Consider the following 18047-nt stretch of genomic DNA (forward strand, 5'->3'; position numbering starts at 1 on the left):
GAGGTGTTGCAATGTTGTGGCACCAGTGCCTAAGGCCCAATTTTTCAGCCCCTGTTTAACAGGTGCATGTAATTACAATTCTTCATATAATATTTCACAGCAGGGTCCATTCCAGCGCGCACTGAGAGTAACTGTGAAGACTTACAGTGTTGTGGCACCAGCACCACCACCAAAGGCCTACATTTTCTACCACTGTTCAACGATGGCATGTAATTACAATTCTTGATATAATAGTTCGCAGCAGGGAGTTCGAGCACCCAGCAAGAGTCACTTTGAGGGCTTACAGTGTTATGGCAACACCAACACCTTAGGCCCAAATTTCTGCAGAGCATATAGAGCAGGCCCCTACTTTCAAATATCTAACTTCCAAACGTCTCCTACTTGCAAATGGAAAGAGACAACAGGAAGTGAGATGAAAAAGACGGACGACAAACAAAAAATATACAAGGGCTATAACCCTTCCCTATGTTTTCTAAAAAGCTTAAAAACTGATTTTTTGACTGGAGCTACACTTTACAAATGTACCAGTTCAAAATTACAAAAATATTCTACTTAACCACTTCCCACCCGGCCAATGCGTATATACGGCCGGGTGGGAGCCGCCTGCTCCTGATAGGACGTTTGGGAACGTCATTCAGGAGCAGCGGGATCGCGCGCGCGCGCGCCCGCGCAGCGGCGCGATCCCGATGTGCTCGTGTCACCCGGACACGGCACATCTCAGATCGGCAGGAGGGCTCTGTGATTGGCCCTCCTGATCACATGACGGCCGTGTCCAATCACGGCCGTCATGTGATGTAAACAAACAGCCGGTTGCTAGGCAATCGGCTCTCCTCTCCTCACACGGAAGTCACCGCTGAGGAGAAGAGAGCAGATCGCTGCAGCCGGCTGATGATCAGTGAGTATGGGCTGCTTTTTACAGCTTTTTACTCACTGATCATCAGTGTAGTGTACACACACAACACACCACACAGTACAAACACAGTCCCCACATATGTCCCCAAAACACACATGTCCCCAAAACATACATGTCCCCAAATAATAAAAACACATGTCCCTAATAATAAAAACATGTCCCCCACATATGTCCCACTAAAATCACATGTCCCAATGATTATCTGCACACATATGTACGTGATCACCTGCACACATATGTACATGATCATTTGCGTACATATGTCCGTGATCACACAAACCAATTATTATACACTTAACGGAATTTTTTTTACCAAAAACATGTAGCAGAATACATTTTGGCTTAAATTTATGACAAAATTTGATTTTATTGGATTTCTTTTCAAATAGAAAAAAGAAAATATAGTTTTTTTTCAAAATTTCCGCTATTTTTGCGCTTATATCGCAAAAAAAAAAAAAAAAACGGAGTCGTGAATAAATAACACCAAAATAAAGCTCTATTTGTGCGAAAAAAATGATAACAATTTCATTTGGGTACAGTGTAGCATGACCGCGCAATTGTCACTGAAAGAGCGAGAGCGCTGAAAGCTGAAAATTGGGCTGGGAAGGAAGGGGGTGAAAGTGCCCTGTATTGTAGTGGTTAACACAACAAACCTACACAGTCCCTGTCTTGTTTGTTGCACCGCCTGTATACTGCTGTTCTGAGTATATAGGGCTTGGGGGCCCCACACCTTTCCTTTTTTAATTTGGGTACGGGTTTCCCCTTAATATCTGTACAAGACCCAAAGGGTCTGGTAATGGGCAGGGGGGGCTACCCATGCCATTTTTCTTATACTATAAACACCCCCCGGGACGGCATTTAAAGGAATATTTCACTTTTCTTTTACTTTAAGCGTCATTAAAATCAGTGCTCCCGATAAAACTGACATTTTTAAAACTTTTTTTTGCATTGATACATGTCCCCTGGGGCAGGAGCCGGGTCCCCAAACCCTTTTTAGGACAATAACGTGCATATTAGCCTTTAAAATTAGCACTTTTGATTTTGAACATTCGAGTCCCATAGACTTTAATGGGGTTCTAAAGTTCGTACAAAGTTTCGGTCCGTTTGCAGGTTCTGGTGCGAACTGAACCGGGGGGTGTTCGGCTCATCCCTAGCCATCACATACGGAAAGAGAAGGGACAATGTAAATTAAACAGAGTGTGTTCAACAATAATTTAATGTATAACCTTTGGTGCATTTATAGTACATTTATATTGTACTGTATGCTGGCTCCAGTCTTCCATGTAATCTTATACTCACCTGTGCCTGATCAAGGGAGTTCTCACACACAAAATCATAGAACCACTTGTCAAAATGTTTTGAACCGACCACATGCAGGCACAGTACACTGTCCCTGCAGTTTTAGCATGTACCCTGTTAGTATCCATAGGAATCACTGGAGAATATGCCAAGCATCATGGGCCCGGCTCAGAAGATTTTTGGCTGGGCAGCTTAATGGGTGATATCTTGCTGAATTGGGGACCAGTAGACAAGCAGGAGGTTTTTGGTCAGTCATCGTGACATATAAAATATAAGTGTGACTGCACCAAAAGTTAGCATGTTTTGTTTTCTAGCAAAAACATGTAAATCTGAAAAAGAGGCCTGGTCCTTAAGGGAGGAGGGATATACATTTTGACAAAGGCAAATACCATAGCATTAATTTCTAATAACAGGATAATATATCTTCCCAGTGGATCAGTAATGAGGTAGATGTAACACCTTATATGCTAAGGATTTGTTCAGAAGGACTGCCATACCCCTAGCATAACCTGAATAGGTAGCGTGGAAGGCCTGTTGAACCCATGAGCTGCGTAATGCCAACATCAAGTAGATTTCTTGTAAAAATAGAATATGGGGTCTGTGGTAATTCAAATATTTGAACATTAGTGCCCTCTTAAACCTATCATTGAGCCCCCTAACATTCCACAATAACAATTTCAAATCCATAAATCCAGTAAGGAAACACATGGCCTAAAGGCATATACAGTACATATAGTACATAGAGCAGGAGGTAGGAAGAGTTGATTTCTTGGAGAACCCTGAAAAAAACATGCAGCGATGATACAAAGATTGGAGAGCTGAACGAAAACAAATCTAGAGCATAGTTAGAGAAACAAAAAAACATGGTCAAAAAATATACAACTGTAAATGTCCTACTGGCCATAAGTCCCCAACAAAATAACTAGGTCAGTTTTGATCCCAGAACAGTCCTTAGTTGAGTGTACTCTAAGAAGCTATGAGCACCGTACTGACCATTATACTTGGGAAGGGAGTAACATGGGAGTCCTTTCAGAGACAAAGTCCCAAGTTGACAAAAACCCATGATTCCCCCACATATTTTAAAGGGGTTACTTCTGGAAGGTAAGCCATTATCCGACTAGGATAGAGCATTCCATATTTAATGCTGCTGTCTCGTAGTCTGCGGCAAACATCAGTGAAGGTTTTTTGTTTTTTTAAGTTCCGGAGAGAAAGCCAAAAACAGCATGATATCTGCATTACCATATTGTAGATTAGGGTGCTTCCTGGCCTCTGAGAGTATACGGTCCCAAACGCGGTAGTTTAGGAAACGTACCAGGAAGAGATAGGTCCACCCATTGGAACCCGATGAGCACATTCAACTACATATGTAGGGGAGATATCAGCTAGCCCCAGCAAATCTTTAAAGCTGGCATCTTCAAAGTCACCGGGCAATCTCTCTCCGAGCCCTCCGGAGAACCAGCACCCTTATATTATTATGTCTCATACGATTTTCCGCATCATCAGATTTCGCCACCACAGATTTTATTGTGTTTTGAAGGTCAGTGAGCTGGTCAGTATGTTGTCCTGTTTGATCCTCCATCTCTGAGATCTGGGTTTCAGGTTCTGAGAGGCGCCCCCACATTTTATCCAAATCATTACAGATAAGATTGCACTCTTTAACCAGATGATCGATCAGTACCAATAGAGATGTTCTTCTGCTTTTGATCACTGCTAAGATCATGTTTTTGTCACCGGTGTGGGACTGGGGTGGAGGAGGCACAGAGGTTTCAGCAGGGGAACTTTCCTCCATATCCACCAATAAAGCCTGTAGTCTCTGGAGTAAGGTGGAGTCCACATGTGTGGTTGGAGTTGCAATATGGACTGCTGTTTAGCCATGGGTTGCCTCTTTGGAGGCATCAGACAGCTACCTATTGGGCAGGAAAACCCTGGAGCTAGGGCAGCGGCTGCGGCTTGTTCCACACACCACAGATTGAGATTTGCAGCTATTCTCTTCTGACGGGCAAGGGAACACTGGTGACCAGATAGAGCAAAGATTGGGCACAGAGGAGACAGGAAAACCAAGAGCAAGTGCTGTGGTATAGTAATGGCCGCTATTCACAGAGCTGGTGCTGTGAACTGTCCTTCAGGTGACTATGGAAGCAGAGGAGTGCTTCTATGGAAGCTGCAGGTGGCAGTTTGACAGGCTGGGTAGCTCCGGTGGCAGTGTAGGGAGGGAGCCAGGTGCAGAGGAGTCAGGGAGACCAGGAATCAGTGCTGACACCACAGCAGGGTGAAGCAAGATGGCACCAGGGCTAGGGCCATGGGCGTGCCACAGATGGAGATGGACAACCACTGCTGGGGTCATAATCTGACAGGCTAGAGTGCTCTGGTTGTTAGAGGTGGCTTGAAACAGACATAGAGGAGTCAGGAAGTCCAAAAGAGATTGCTGGGGTGTAGCAAGATACCTGTTACTTACAAGGCTAGATCCATGATTTGACCTTCAGGCCGACGTAAAGGATTGTCACTATGAGAGCTGCAGGTGGCGGTTGGCAAGCTGGTAAACTCCAGTGGCTGTGCAAGGAGGGAACCAGGCGCAGGGTAATCAGAGAGGCCAGGGGTAAGTACTGACCCCGTATCCGGGTGAAGCAAGATGGCTGCTACTCCCGGAGCTAGGCCAGAGCCATGGTCTGTCCCCCTGGTGGTTGCGAACACAGAGAAGAGCTGCAATGTCGGCCTCAGGCTGTACACTGACAGACTGGGGAGCCCTGAGGTCTATGGGGGGAACAATGTGGATCTACTGTAGAAAGAAAGTCAAAGGATTGTGTATCAGGATTGCAGGATCTCTTCACATACACGTCTTCTCAGACTACCATACAGTCCAAGTTGTTTGTTCTTAAAATGAGTGTACAGTTGTTATTTGCTTAGTACAGCTGTGCATTGCTATGACATTGTAGGTGTTCTCATAAAAAAAAATAGAAGCCAATTCAAGACTAAAGCTGGGTATACATGGGCCAACAATCATCCAGTGGAAATCGGCTGACTTCGAGCTCACCCGTGACCAAGAAGACCTAATCCAATTGACAATATTCCCCCCAGTTATGTACCATTTCTTATTGTCTATACAGAGCATGTGAGGACTGTTCGCTGCTGTGCACAGTGATCCTTTTATTCTTGTTCTTCTCAAAATATTAATAACAATTGAAACAATGTTTTTGCAACTCTGAAAGTGTGAAGAAATTAACCACTTGACAACTGGGCACTTAAAGCCCCTCCTGACCAGACCAATTTTCAGCTTTCAGTGCTCTCACACTTTGAATGACAATTACTCAGTCATGTAATACTGTACCCAAATACATTTTTGTCCTTTTTTCATAAAAAAGCTTTCATTTGGTGGTATCACCTCTGGGTTTTTAATTTTTTGCACTATAAATGAAAAAAAAAGACCGAAAATTTTGAAAAAAATAGTTTTTTTCTTCGTTTCTGTGCTAAAATTTAGCAAATTATTAATTTTTCTGCTACATATCTTTGGTAAAAATAACCCAAATTAGTGGATATTATTTGGTCTGTGTGAAAGTTTTAGAGTTTACAAGAAAAAAAATGATCACACCTGATATACTGGTGGCCTATCTAATTTCTTGCGACCCCGAACAAGCCAGAAAAGTACAAATACCCCTCAAATGACCCATTTTTTGAAAGTAGACTTTCCAAGGTATTTAGTAAGATGCATGGTGAGGTTTTTGATGTTGTTATTTTTTTCCCCACGATTCTTTGCAAAATTAAGATTTTTTTTTAAATTTTTTCCCCCACAAAATTGTCATTGCAATAGGTTATTTCTCTCACATGGCATGTGCATACCACAAATGACGACCCAAAATACATTCTGCTACTCCTCCTAAGTATGGCAATATCACAGGTGTGGGACCTTTTCACAGCCTAGCCACTTAGAGAGGCATAACATGCAGGGAGCACCATCAGGTGTTCTAGGAGCATAAATGACACATCTAACTTGTTGACTACCTATTGCACTTTTTAAGGCCCTGGAGCACCAGGACAATGGACAAAGTTGTCCATTTATAAGATATTTCCAACACATAGCATGTACATAGCAAAAATTACTCCCCAAAATACATTCTGCTACTCCTCCTGAGTATAGCTATATCACATGTGTGAGACTTTTACACAGCCTGGCCACATACAGAGGCCCAATATTGAAATAGCAGGGGCACCCTCCCGGCTATTGAGTGCCGTGCTGTAGCCATCTTTTGGCTATAGCGCGGGCACGAACTGGTTAATCTTCAAAGTTCACAACAAAAACACTGAAATAACAACTCCATTCTTATTTTCTGTGGAACCAGAATCCTTGTAACCTGCCCACCCTTAAAGTACCACAAGAGGCAAAGCCTTTTTTTTTTAAAGATTTGGACAGAGAGTTTACCATTACGATTGAAAGTGAAAGAAAATACCACATTTTGGGTTACCACTAGAAAATTAATAGAGGGGGAATCTTCCAATGGGGACACTAGTTTTAGTGACCTGGGGGCTCCAAATTATTCCCTTTATTTGCAGGGATTTCGGATGGCAAAAATAAATCTGACAGAGTTACACTCCCTTACTCTATCCAAATTGCTTATAGTTCTACGTTAACAGGTGCCATAAGCTCTTAGAAACAGACTCTAAAGTTGGGTTTCAGTCTTTCTTGTGATTTCTGACAATTAATTATTTTGCATTACTTGCAGCGAGAGAGGTCAGCAAGAACATGTTTTAAAGTTTTCGCTGCTTGTCCGTAGTTTTGGCACAGGTACACATTAACATACAGATATATACAAAACCACTCAAACCTCAAACTGGCTGGCTCTTTCACATTGTGTCCCATGACATGGCTGTTGGGTGCTAATACTTATGACTAATAAGTTAACTAAATCAGCAGCCATGTTATGTGACACAATGTGACAGAGCACTGCCAGCCATAGCCATGATAGAGTGCCTGCTGCCTGTTAGTTATGATTCCATCCATGATGCCAGAGAGACAAAGTGCAATGTAGTCTACTCACAATCACAGACACTCCCAAAGCACACCTTTGTTGAAGCCTTGAAGGCACTGGCAGCCCTACGATCAGATCCACTTCCCTCTCTGCTGGACACTGTCAGCTGAGCTGTATCTTTCTGGCTGTCGCCTCCGCCGCCTGCCTGAGCCACCTCACAGGCTCTCAAGTCTCACTCTCTGGCCCCTGCTACTACTGGGTGGGGAGCAGAGCTGAGTGGAGGAAGATCACTCCTCCCTGGGGAAGGCAAGGCGATAAGCAGACCGGAGGCTGGCTGGGTCTTGAGCCAAGGCAGAAGAACATGCAAGCAGGAGTGGAATGGGCACCTGCCAAAAACTGAAGAAATAGTCCCTCTGCTCCGACCAGCACATGATCATCAGAAAGGGGTACAGATAATGGATAAAAATACACCTCCCTAAGCTAGTAGGAGCAGCAGGGCAGGAGGGTGTAATTCAGAATGTATTTTTTAATTCTTCACTGACTGTCTTTGAAATTGCCAGGGCCCCTGTTCAAATACAATCTGGGGACAGATTTGGTCCAGGGACAATGTCCTCAGTCCAGGGGCTATTCCCAGAAACTTGGTATGTCTGGTCACCCTAGTCTTTGAGGATTGTCACCACTTCGAGGACAGCTTGGCAATAATGCAATGTTTGCTCTGACTTTCCTACTGGTCCTCCTTGGGTTTGGCTAGTCCTTTGCTGATTTAATATTATATGTTGCCTATTTGTACTTGTTCTTCAGTCTTCTGTGACTGTTTAGCTCTGCCCCTGTGTGGGCAAACCATGAGCATGTTATGTTTACTGAAAATTCAATAAATAAGAAAATGTAAAGTTACTAGTTATAACTTTACTAATGATTGGCTAAACATATTGCTGATTTCAATGTGCAAATGTACTATCACATTTTAATAAAAAAACATAAGTGCTAAAATGTTTAGTCATTGTTAACATACTAATGCATGCAAATGTAAGCTTTGCAAACTATGTGTAATAATTGTAACTCTTCAATTTGCTGGAGAACTTGGCTTATAGTGATTTATCACTCATCCTTGTATTTTATTACAGGAGGAAAAAAAAGATCACCCCAGAGAGATCTGGACTGTTCCCTTGGCTGCTTACACTGTGCTAATGAGATGCCTTCGGGAAGGGGTAAGTCTGGTTTCTTGTTCTCCCTAGAAATTCTACACTGTAATAACCCCTCCAGCATTATGTGAGAACTGTAGCCTGCAGCAGTGCAGTATCCTGTCAAGCAAGTATAGCTCCAGAATTTAAATAGCACTGAGCAGGCAATGGGCCGCTGCATGGAAAAAAAAGAGATAAATTTACTTTTCCCCACAGCTTAGAATTAGCACGTTGTTAATTAACGGCAAACTAAGACACAGGAACTAAATGTACTTCTGAGACAAAATAATACAGCTGATTATTACCACTCTTCTAAAATGATTGGGAGTGAACAAGCCACAGTCATATAGAGGTCCATCGATTTCAGAAGCTATAAAATGAAATCACAGGTTGAGGATGCTTGTGGTATGACAAACGGCTCCTGCGAGGCCTTAGAAAGTGCAGATTTCCTGAGTCCAGTGCAGAAATTTCAGCTTTTAATTGCTCACATCTCACATATTTTTGTAAAGGGTTTCTTAAAAAACAAATTTGCTTAAAGCTGAAATGAGGGTCCCCTCAGCTCAGTTGAAATTAATGAGAATAGCTTAGAATCACTATATAAATAAATTGATTCAGTAGTTCATAAAAGCCCACTTGACATTGTTTCTGCTCTCGGCGAAGCCCAGGGCAAAAAGCTTGTCACCTTTGGCTAGAGAAATCTTGATAAACATTATCCTTTTGACATGATTACAGTTTGCTGATGAGTAAATGTGAGAAGATTGTAAAGACTTAACACCAGACAAAAAAACAGTAAAACCTCATGCATAATTTTGGAAAACATTTCCGAGTTTGGATTACTTCCAAGAAACTTTAATGAATATGTAGATGGCTGCCAATGTGTGTGTTAACTGTCAGCGTGTGACATGGAGGCTTTGCACACATAGTAAATAGTTATTTGGTAACACTTTCTAACTTTTTTTTCACACTAACACCAGCACTGTTTAATAGGATGGATATTCATACTTATCCAAGTCACTAACTCAAGCTAATGCCGCGTACAGACGATTGGACTATCCGGCGGATAAACTGCCGGACTTTGCAGCGGAGGTCCGACTTTATGAACGAGCGGACCTGACCACACACGACTGGACTTTTCTGGCAGACTAGGTCCGCCGGACAATCCGCCGGACTTTTGAAATGAACGGACTTGCCCACACACGGAGACAAGTCTGTTCATTTTGAACGTGGCTCCAGTTAGACGGGACTGGCGCAAGAAGTCAATGCCGCCGACTCCATCAGCGAGATTGACACCTCGCTGGCCCCGTCACCTGGTATGGACTTAAAGGGAAAGCCCTACGCCCAAAGTCCATATCAGACCTTTATCCGAGCACGCAGCCCGGCTGGTCAGGAAAGGGGGTGGGGACGAGCGAGCGCCCTCAACATGAGGGGGTCCTTTGGGGAAGGGGGGGCCTTTCGGCCCCCTCACCCAAAAGCACCTTGCCCCCATGTTGATGACAAGGGCCTCTTCCCGACAACCCTGGCCATTGGTTGTCAGGCCTGCGGGTGGGGGGCTTATCGGAATCCGGGAGCTCCCTTTAATAAGAGGGCCCCCAGATACCGACCCCCCACCCTATGTGAATGAATACTACCCATTCACCTGGTGAAAAAAAAAGTGTAAATAAATAAAACACAACACATGTTTTTAAAATAATTTATTGGACAACTCCGGGGCTCTTCTCGCCGGACTCTTCCACTATCTTCTGCTAGCTCTTTTACTAGTGGAGGAGCCCAGCTTTCTTCTTCGTCGCCGCCGCCGTCCGGGGGTCTTGTCCCACTCTCCGGGGGTCTTGTCCCTCTCTTCAGTTCTTCTTTCCAGACCTCCACTTTCTTCCAGCTCTTTTACTAGCGTTGGCCCGGTCAATAAACTAAAAAAGACCAAACATTTTCTTGACTGATGTGCGCTGATGAGGCTGCACTGATGGGCACTCACGAGGCAGCACTGACGAGGCGGCACTGGTGAGCACTGATAGGCTGCACTGATAATTAGAGAACTAATGATCAGTGCCCTGGTTATCAGTGTAAATGCTGTACTCCCTTTGCCCTGTCAGGTTTTTCCTTTATACATTGTTTACGTGTGGCCAGCTTTGATTGGACAAAGCTGATCACATGGTGAAGGGCTACTGTGATTGGCCCTTTATCCCAATCTGTCTGATTTTGTCCGTTTTTTTGTCACTTGCATTGCAGCATAGTTTCATACATTTTTTTTATTTATCGGAAATCACCTGAATGTGCACAGAAAAATGGACATCCCTTATTTTTCAAACTGCACTGCGTAGATATGAAGAGCCTCATTGAATAACATTGCTTCCTATGATACATGCATGGCATGGATGCAAGGGTGTGGAGGAGCCTTCGTGCTCCTTCATACCATACAATGGTTTTCTGTGTGCCTTGTTTACACTACAGTTTTATGTACATGTGCAGCACATGAACGCATGTAAAGCAATTTCATTATAAGTAAAGATTTAAAAAATAAGTTGTTGAAATAATTTTGATCCTTCCAGGGAACTATCACTTTACAACCGATAACATGAAATGCATAAAATTGCAAGACCGTGCTCATTAAAATGCATATTAAAGGAACATCACAATGTATATAGCTAGTAATGGCCGAACGGTTCGCCTGGCGGTCGTTTCACGGCGAATTTCGGCTGTTCGCGGTCCGCCCGTTCGGCGGACTATTGGCGCCGTTCGCCCCCCTGGGGACTTACGTGTTTACTGTGTAAAATAACTTTGACCTATGATGACACATCCATCATGGGGTACAGGACAGCCAATTGAGACATTACAGCACATGGACACTTGGACATTCCCCTAACTTATAAATACACCCAATCTGGCAGCCATTTTACATTCTTTCTTCTGTCACTATAGGGAGAGGTTGCTGTGTGGAGCAGGGAGAGATTACAGTGACCCAAATGGCTAGCTATTTGGTACACAAAAGTTCTTTTCAGGACTGGTATAGGTGTTAGGTGTAGTTCAGGATAGGCAGTGCTGTGCTAGTGATTGTTGCAGCAGCCTGAGTGTCTTTTGTCAGTTTAGAGAAAGGGACAGGACGGTGTGTGCTGCAGGGACAGCCAGTTTAGTCATTAGCTGTTACTATCAGGTCCACAAAAGTGCTATTTCAATTATTGTTCCAGTAGCCTCTGTTTTGTCAGTTTATATAGGGACAGGCAGGAAGCAGTGTGTGAGGCAGTGAGGGTCAGTTTAATCAGTAGCTGTTACTATTAGTTCCACAAAGGTTCTTTTCAGGACTGGTATCAGTGGTATGGTAATAGGCTTGTACACGTATAATATTCTTTCTTCCAAATATAGAAAGAATATTATACTTGACTTCTGCCCTTCTGCTGCAGTCTGCTAATCATTCACAACCCACTTGTTCCACAAAGCTCCTTATAAGGACTGGTAACTTGGTCTGTCTAGGGTGCTACAGTACATAGGGTTGAGTGAGGTACAGTCTGCCATTCTATAAGGACTGGTATCGGTCCACAGTACATAGGGTTGAGGTGCACTACTGCTGACCACTGCCCTATACTGCAGCAGTCCTTCATCGGTATAGGGACTGACGTACAGTCTGCTAATCACTCACACACAACCTACTTGGTCCACAAAAGTCCTTATAAGGACTGGTAAGGTATAGGGTACTACAGTACATAGGGTTGAGTGAGGTACAGTCTGCTACTCTATAAGGACTGGTATAGGTCCACAATACATAGGGTTGAGGTGCACTACTGCTGACCGCTGCCCTATACTGCAGCAGTCCTTCATCGGTATAGGGACTGAGAGTTTTGTCACAGGGTAATTAAAAAAATTACAGGCAGAGGAAGAGGCAGGCCCTTCCGCAGGGGTGGTAGGGGTAGGGTAGGAGCAACAGGCTTGAGACAAAGTGGGAAGTTGCAGAAGGTGCGTTCAATTACTTTAAAGGACGCACCAGACTTGGTTGAGTGGCTCGCTCAGCCTTACTCTTCTGCACCCTCCTCATCCTCTCGATCTGCACCCTCTTCTTCACTCTCTGCTATGTGCACCCCCAAAGACACTACCACCAACAACACCACCACCACCACCACCACATACCTTCCGCTTGAGTCACAGGAATTATTTTCCGATCCATATCAAGACATTTTTGATGCGCAGCCACTCTTGGTATTGGATCAGGAAGAGGAGGCAGCAACAACCGCTACTCAGCAGTCTGATGACAGTACCCAGATCAGCCCAAGGAGGAGGTTGGTCCCCGGTGTTGCTGCCTACTCCGAGATCTCTACTTATAGCGGTGGGGAAGGTGACGTTGATGATGACGTGTCTAGTGATGTCACGTGGGTGCCCACAAGAGAGGAAGAGGAGGTGAGTTCAGAGGGAGATATGGACCAGCAGATAGGGAGGAGAAGCAGGAATAACTTACATTGCACAGGAGGGACAAAGCAGACTGCAAATGTATCAGGAGCGAGTCATCGACCATGTACGGTCACATCTGGCACTCCCAGGACACCGGCACATGGCTCCACAGTGTGGGCTTTTTTTAACGTGTCCGCTGCTGACAATAGCGTTGCCATCTGCAATCTTTGCAGTCAACGCATTAGTCGCGGTAAGCCCAACACTCACCTAGGGACGACCGCCTTAAGAAGGCACATGAGCAGCCATCACCGAGCCGAGTGGGAGCAACGGAACACACAAAGCCACACTGCAGGGTCTCACCGTCCAGCCTCGTCTTCTACTTCTCCTCTCTCCTCACAATTGTCCTCCACTCCACCTTCCATCACGCCAAGCTCACGTTTTTCTGCAAAAAGGCAGGCTTCCGTGGGCCTAATGTTCGAGCGTAAAAAAATGATGACGCCGGATAACCCTCTTGCCCAACGGTTGACGGCTGGCTTGTCAGAACTGATAGCCCGCCAACTACTGCCATATAAACTGGTGGACTCGGAGGCCTTTTGCAAATTTGTGGCCATTGGAACACCACAATGGAAGGTCCCAGGAAGCAAGTATTTCTCAGAGAAGGGCATCCCAGAGCTATATTGCCATGTTCAGCGGCAAGTGAATGTATCTCTGGCACACAGTGTCGGTGCCAAGATACATCTGACCACAGACACATGGTCTAGCAAACACGGGCAGGGAAGGTATATCACTTTTACTGCCCACTGGGTGAACCTTCTGACGGCCGTCAAGCATGTAACCCGTGGCACCCGTGTAGATTTGGTTTTACCGCCACGGATTGCATGCAGGCCTGACTCTTCTTCTCCTCCTCCTCCTACTCCATCCTACTCCCTCTCCTCCCCGGCTGACTCCTCCTTTTCCTCTGCTAGCGTCTCTTCCGCTGCACCGCCCAAGCTCCCCAGAACCTATTCGACATGCCAGGTGAGATGTTGCCATGCCGTGCTGCGTCTGTTGTGCCTGGAAGCCAAGAGCCACACTGGCCCGGCACTCCTTTCAGCTTTGCGTTCACAGGCAGATCAGTGGCTAACACTGCTCAATTTGACAGTTGGTAAAGTGGTGTGTTACAACGGTGCCAATCTGTTTAGCGCATTGAAACAGGGCAAAATCACGCACGTGCCATGCATGGCACACGTCTTAAACTTGGTCGTGCAGCGATTCCTTGTCAAATACCCTGGGGTCCAGGACATCTTGCGTCAGGCAAGGAAAATCTCGGCCCATTTCAGAAGATCTTACACGGCCATGGCTCGCCTTGCTGACATTCAGCGGCGACACAATCTGCCGGTCAGACGTCTTATTTGCGATTGCCCGATGCGATGGAACTCAACCTTCTATATGCTTGATAGGCTGCTCCAGCAGAAACGTGCAGTTAACGTCTACCTGTATGAACTCTGCGGCAGAACCGGTTCTGGGGAGCTGGGTTTTTTTTCACCGTGCCAGTGGCTGCTCATGTGCGACGCATGCAGACTTATGCGCCCATTTGAGGAGATCACCAAACTGGTCAGTCGCAGCCATGGCACCATCAGTGACATTGGTACCTTATGCCTTCTTTATGGAGCATGCACTGCGTCGTGTCATTGATCAAGCTGTGGAGGAGCAGGAGCGGGAAGATGAGGAAGTCGCAATGCTGGATGAATTCCCAGGGGGGGCTACTCTATCTGAGACAAGTCAACAACAGGAGTCTGAAGAGGAGTCAGAGGAGGATGGTGCCAGGGCGGATGAGGAGGAGCAAGAAGAGCATGCTTTAAACCTTTCTGGGATCCCTGTTGTGTGTGGATGGGGAGAGGAGAATGAAGAGGACGACATTATCCTGGATGATGAGCAGGAGCCAGGCCACCACACCGCTTCCACTTTAGTGCAAATGGGGGCCTTCATGCTCCAGTGTTTTAATTGGGACCCCCGTATAAAAAGCATAAGGGTCAAGGACCAGTACTGGGTGGCAACGTACTTAGACCCCCGGTACGAACACAAAATGGTGGAAATGTTACCGCCGTCACAGTGGGCTGTCAGAATGCAGCACTTCCAGGCCTTGCTTCGAGAAATGCTGCATTCTGCTTTTGCGTGCGCTGGCAGAGGAGCAATTCCCACTCCCAAAGAAGGAGTTGCGGGTACCAATCCAACAGCGCCTGCAAGAAGAGGCCGGTTTGAAGATGTGTTGGTGACTTCGGATATGAGGTCATTCTTTCAGCCGACCCATCGACAGGTGTCATCCGGATCCAGCATCAGGGAACGCCTAGACCGTCAGGTGTCCGACTACATCGGGTTAACGGCCGATGTGGACGCTCTGAGGAGTGATGAACCCCTGGACTACTGGGTGGGCAGGCTTGACCTCTGGCCAGAGCTTGCCCAATTTGCAATCGAACTGTTGGCTTGCCCCTCATCCAGTGTCCTGTCCGAAAGGACGTTCAGCGCAGCAGGGGGGATCGTGACCGATAAGCGTACTCGCCTAGCTCACGACAGTGTTAACTACCTCACATTTCTAAAAATGAATGAGGCCTGGATTTCGGAGGAATTCAACACATGTGACCAGTAGACCATGTATATGTCTATAAACAATTTTTTTAATCGAGCACAGAGACCTTCTTTCTTCATTTGGCTCACTTCCTTGTCCAAAAAAAGCACACCGTACTATATGCCCGTACCCTCCTCTTTGAAGAGGTTGAGCGGTGTCATATTTCTACTGGGGCTGCTTATTATGAGGGACTCCCACCATCCCTGTGCTGTGCTGACTTCCTTCTGGGGCTGTACCTCTGCTGTGCATATTATGAGGGGCTCCCACCATCCCTGTGCTGTGTTGACATCCTCCTGGGGCTGTACCTCTGCTGTGCGTATTATGAGGGGCTCCCACCATCCCTGTGCTGTGCTGACTTCCTCCTGGGGCTGTACCTCTGCTGTGCATATTTAGAGGTGCTCCCACCATCCCTGTGCTATGCTCATTATGAGGGGCTCCCACCATCCCTGTGCTGTGCTGACATCCTCCTGGGGCTGCTTATTATGAGGGTCTCCCACCATCCCTGTGCTATGCTGACATCCTCCTGGGGCTGCTTATGATGAGGGGCTCCCACCATCCCTGTGCTATGCTGACATCCTCCTGGGGCTGCTTATTATGAGGGGCTCCCACCATCCCTGTGCTATGCTCATTATGAGGGGCTCCCACCATCCCTGTGCTATGCTGACTTCCTCCTGGGGCTGCTTACGGTGCAGGTGTCAGTGCTGTATATCACGGTGCTGGTGTGAGTGCTTTATGTCACGCTGCTGATGTCAGTGCTCTCTATCACGGTGCTGCTGTCAGATCATTCTATCACGGTGCAGGTGTCATTGCTGTATGTCACGCTGCTGATGTCAGTGCTCTCTATCACGGTGCTGCTGTCAGTGATGTATATCACGGTGCTGGTGTGAGTTCTTTATGTCACGCTGCTGATGTCAGTGCTCTCTATCACGGTGCTGTTGTCAGATCACTCTATCACGGTGCAGGTGTCATTGCTGTATGTCAGGCTGCTGATGTCAGTGCTCTCTATCACGGTGCTGTTGTCAGATGACTCTATCACAGTGCAGGTGTCATTGCTGTATGTCACGCTGCTGGTGATCATCTCCTGCACCCTCTTCTTTGCCTACCCTGGTCCCTGACCTTCCCTCTCCTCCATTGCCTTCATGCGCTCCACAGTCCTGAATTGTCGCAACAATTTCCCATATAAAAAAAGAATGCTTGTAGTTGTCGATCCCAGATTCACCTCATACATGTGTTATGTCATTGGCCATGTGGTGGGACTATGTTTGCACAGCTATTAATTATTTTGTGGCTGCAAATTTGACCTGTAGGTTTGCGAAGGTTCGCCGCGAACTATCGGCCGCGTTCGCGGTCCGCGTTCGCTAAACGTCCCGTCGGAAGTTCGTCCATCACTATATATAGCATTTATTTGCTAGTGTGAAAGGACCATATCTGCAGTCATTGTAAAGCCAAATAGCCAGATAACTGGAAAAATACTCTTACTATGTGTGTAGCAAAGACCAAAGTTCTCAAGCTGGGAACGTGGTTGTCTTCAGCAGGAGACTCTTTCAATTTTTTTTCCATGTTGGTGCTGCTGTGATGTTTCCTGAAAAAGTGGTGTGGAACAGAGCAGCTGTTAGAGAACTGCTCAACAAAATCTAAAATGTCCTAACAATCCTAAGCTTTAATAGCTAATGTAGTCCCTTTACAACTTGAAATGGCGCAAAATCCTAACTGGGTCTGTCTATGTCTCAACTTGCGTAGTCAAGCGAGACAGAAGTAATGTGTAATTGACACATGTACCCCATGGGTGAAGAAATCATTCTATAGGTGCAGCTGCTCGAATGATGTTGGGATTATAAAATAGACATGGGGGCCATTTACTAAAACTGGTGCACATAGTATCTGGTGCAGCTGCATATAGTAACCAATCAATTTATGACTTCAGCTTGTTCCATTAAACTTTGACAATAAGTCCTGGTTCACACCAATGTGGCTTTGTGGCTTTTATTCAATGACCAGTGTGGATTTGAAGTTGCGCTACTTCATGTGAGTTTAAAGCCGACTATTCAACTCTCAAGTCGTATGACAATTTGCAATGGTGTGAACCAGGTCTAAAACCCAGGAACTGATTGGCTACTATGCACAGCTGCACCAGATTTTGTGTTCACCAGTTTTGGTAAATCTCCCCGATTAAAGTCTAAAAGTAAACAATGCATATTCCTGTAACATCAATAAAGCGATAGTAAACCGTGACAATTAAAAAAAAAAAAAAAACAAACAAAAAAACACCGGTAGAGTAATTGCATAATGTGCCAGTGTGCATTGCATACTAGCATATTATCAAATACTTATCTTAGAATGAAGCCCTGCAGCGGTTCGCTGTCACTGCTGAGAGGGCTGACATCTTCCCCCAGTCTTTCTTCCTGGTTCTCGTGGTGTGAGTAGCCAGAGTCGCGATGATGTCATTGGTTCCGGCACAAAGCTCGTGGTATGCCAGAAATTTAGAGCACATGCGCTGGTGACATCACCAGCTGCATCCAGGGTGAATATTTCCTAAATTGTGCATTTTTAGGAGATAATCATTTTACCTACGTGTAAGCCTTATTATAGGCTTACCCGTAGGTAAAAATTACAAAGCAGCTTTACTACCACTTTAAAATGCAATTGATTATGCAATAAAAACAAACATAATGAAAATGAATATGAAGAACTAGATCCCTAGCAATTCTTGATCACCA

The 18047-nt window shown here is 45.6% G+C and overlaps 1 protein-coding gene across 2 annotated transcripts in view; it reads left to right on the top strand.

Moving 5' to 3' along the window:
- ULK4 (unc-51 like kinase 4) overlaps nucleotides 1-18047 on the top strand; it is a 951013-nt gene that overhangs the window by 255460 nt on the left and 677506 nt on the right. For both annotated transcript variants that reach the window (XM_077491567.1, XM_077491568.1), the window contains exon 19: nucleotides 8298-8381. In XM_077491567.1, coding sequence (XP_077347693.1) covers nucleotides 8298-8381 — 84 coding nt within the window. The remainder of the gene's footprint in view (nucleotides 1-8297; nucleotides 8382-18047) is intronic.

Source organism: Lithobates pipiens, unplaced genomic scaffold (genome assembly GCF_037356315.1).
Source record: "Lithobates pipiens isolate NorthernLeopardFrog02 unplaced genomic scaffold, aLitPip1_a1.2 Scaffold_19, whole genome shotgun sequence".
NCBI lineage: Eukaryota > Metazoa > Chordata > Amphibia > Anura > Ranidae > Lithobates > Lithobates pipiens.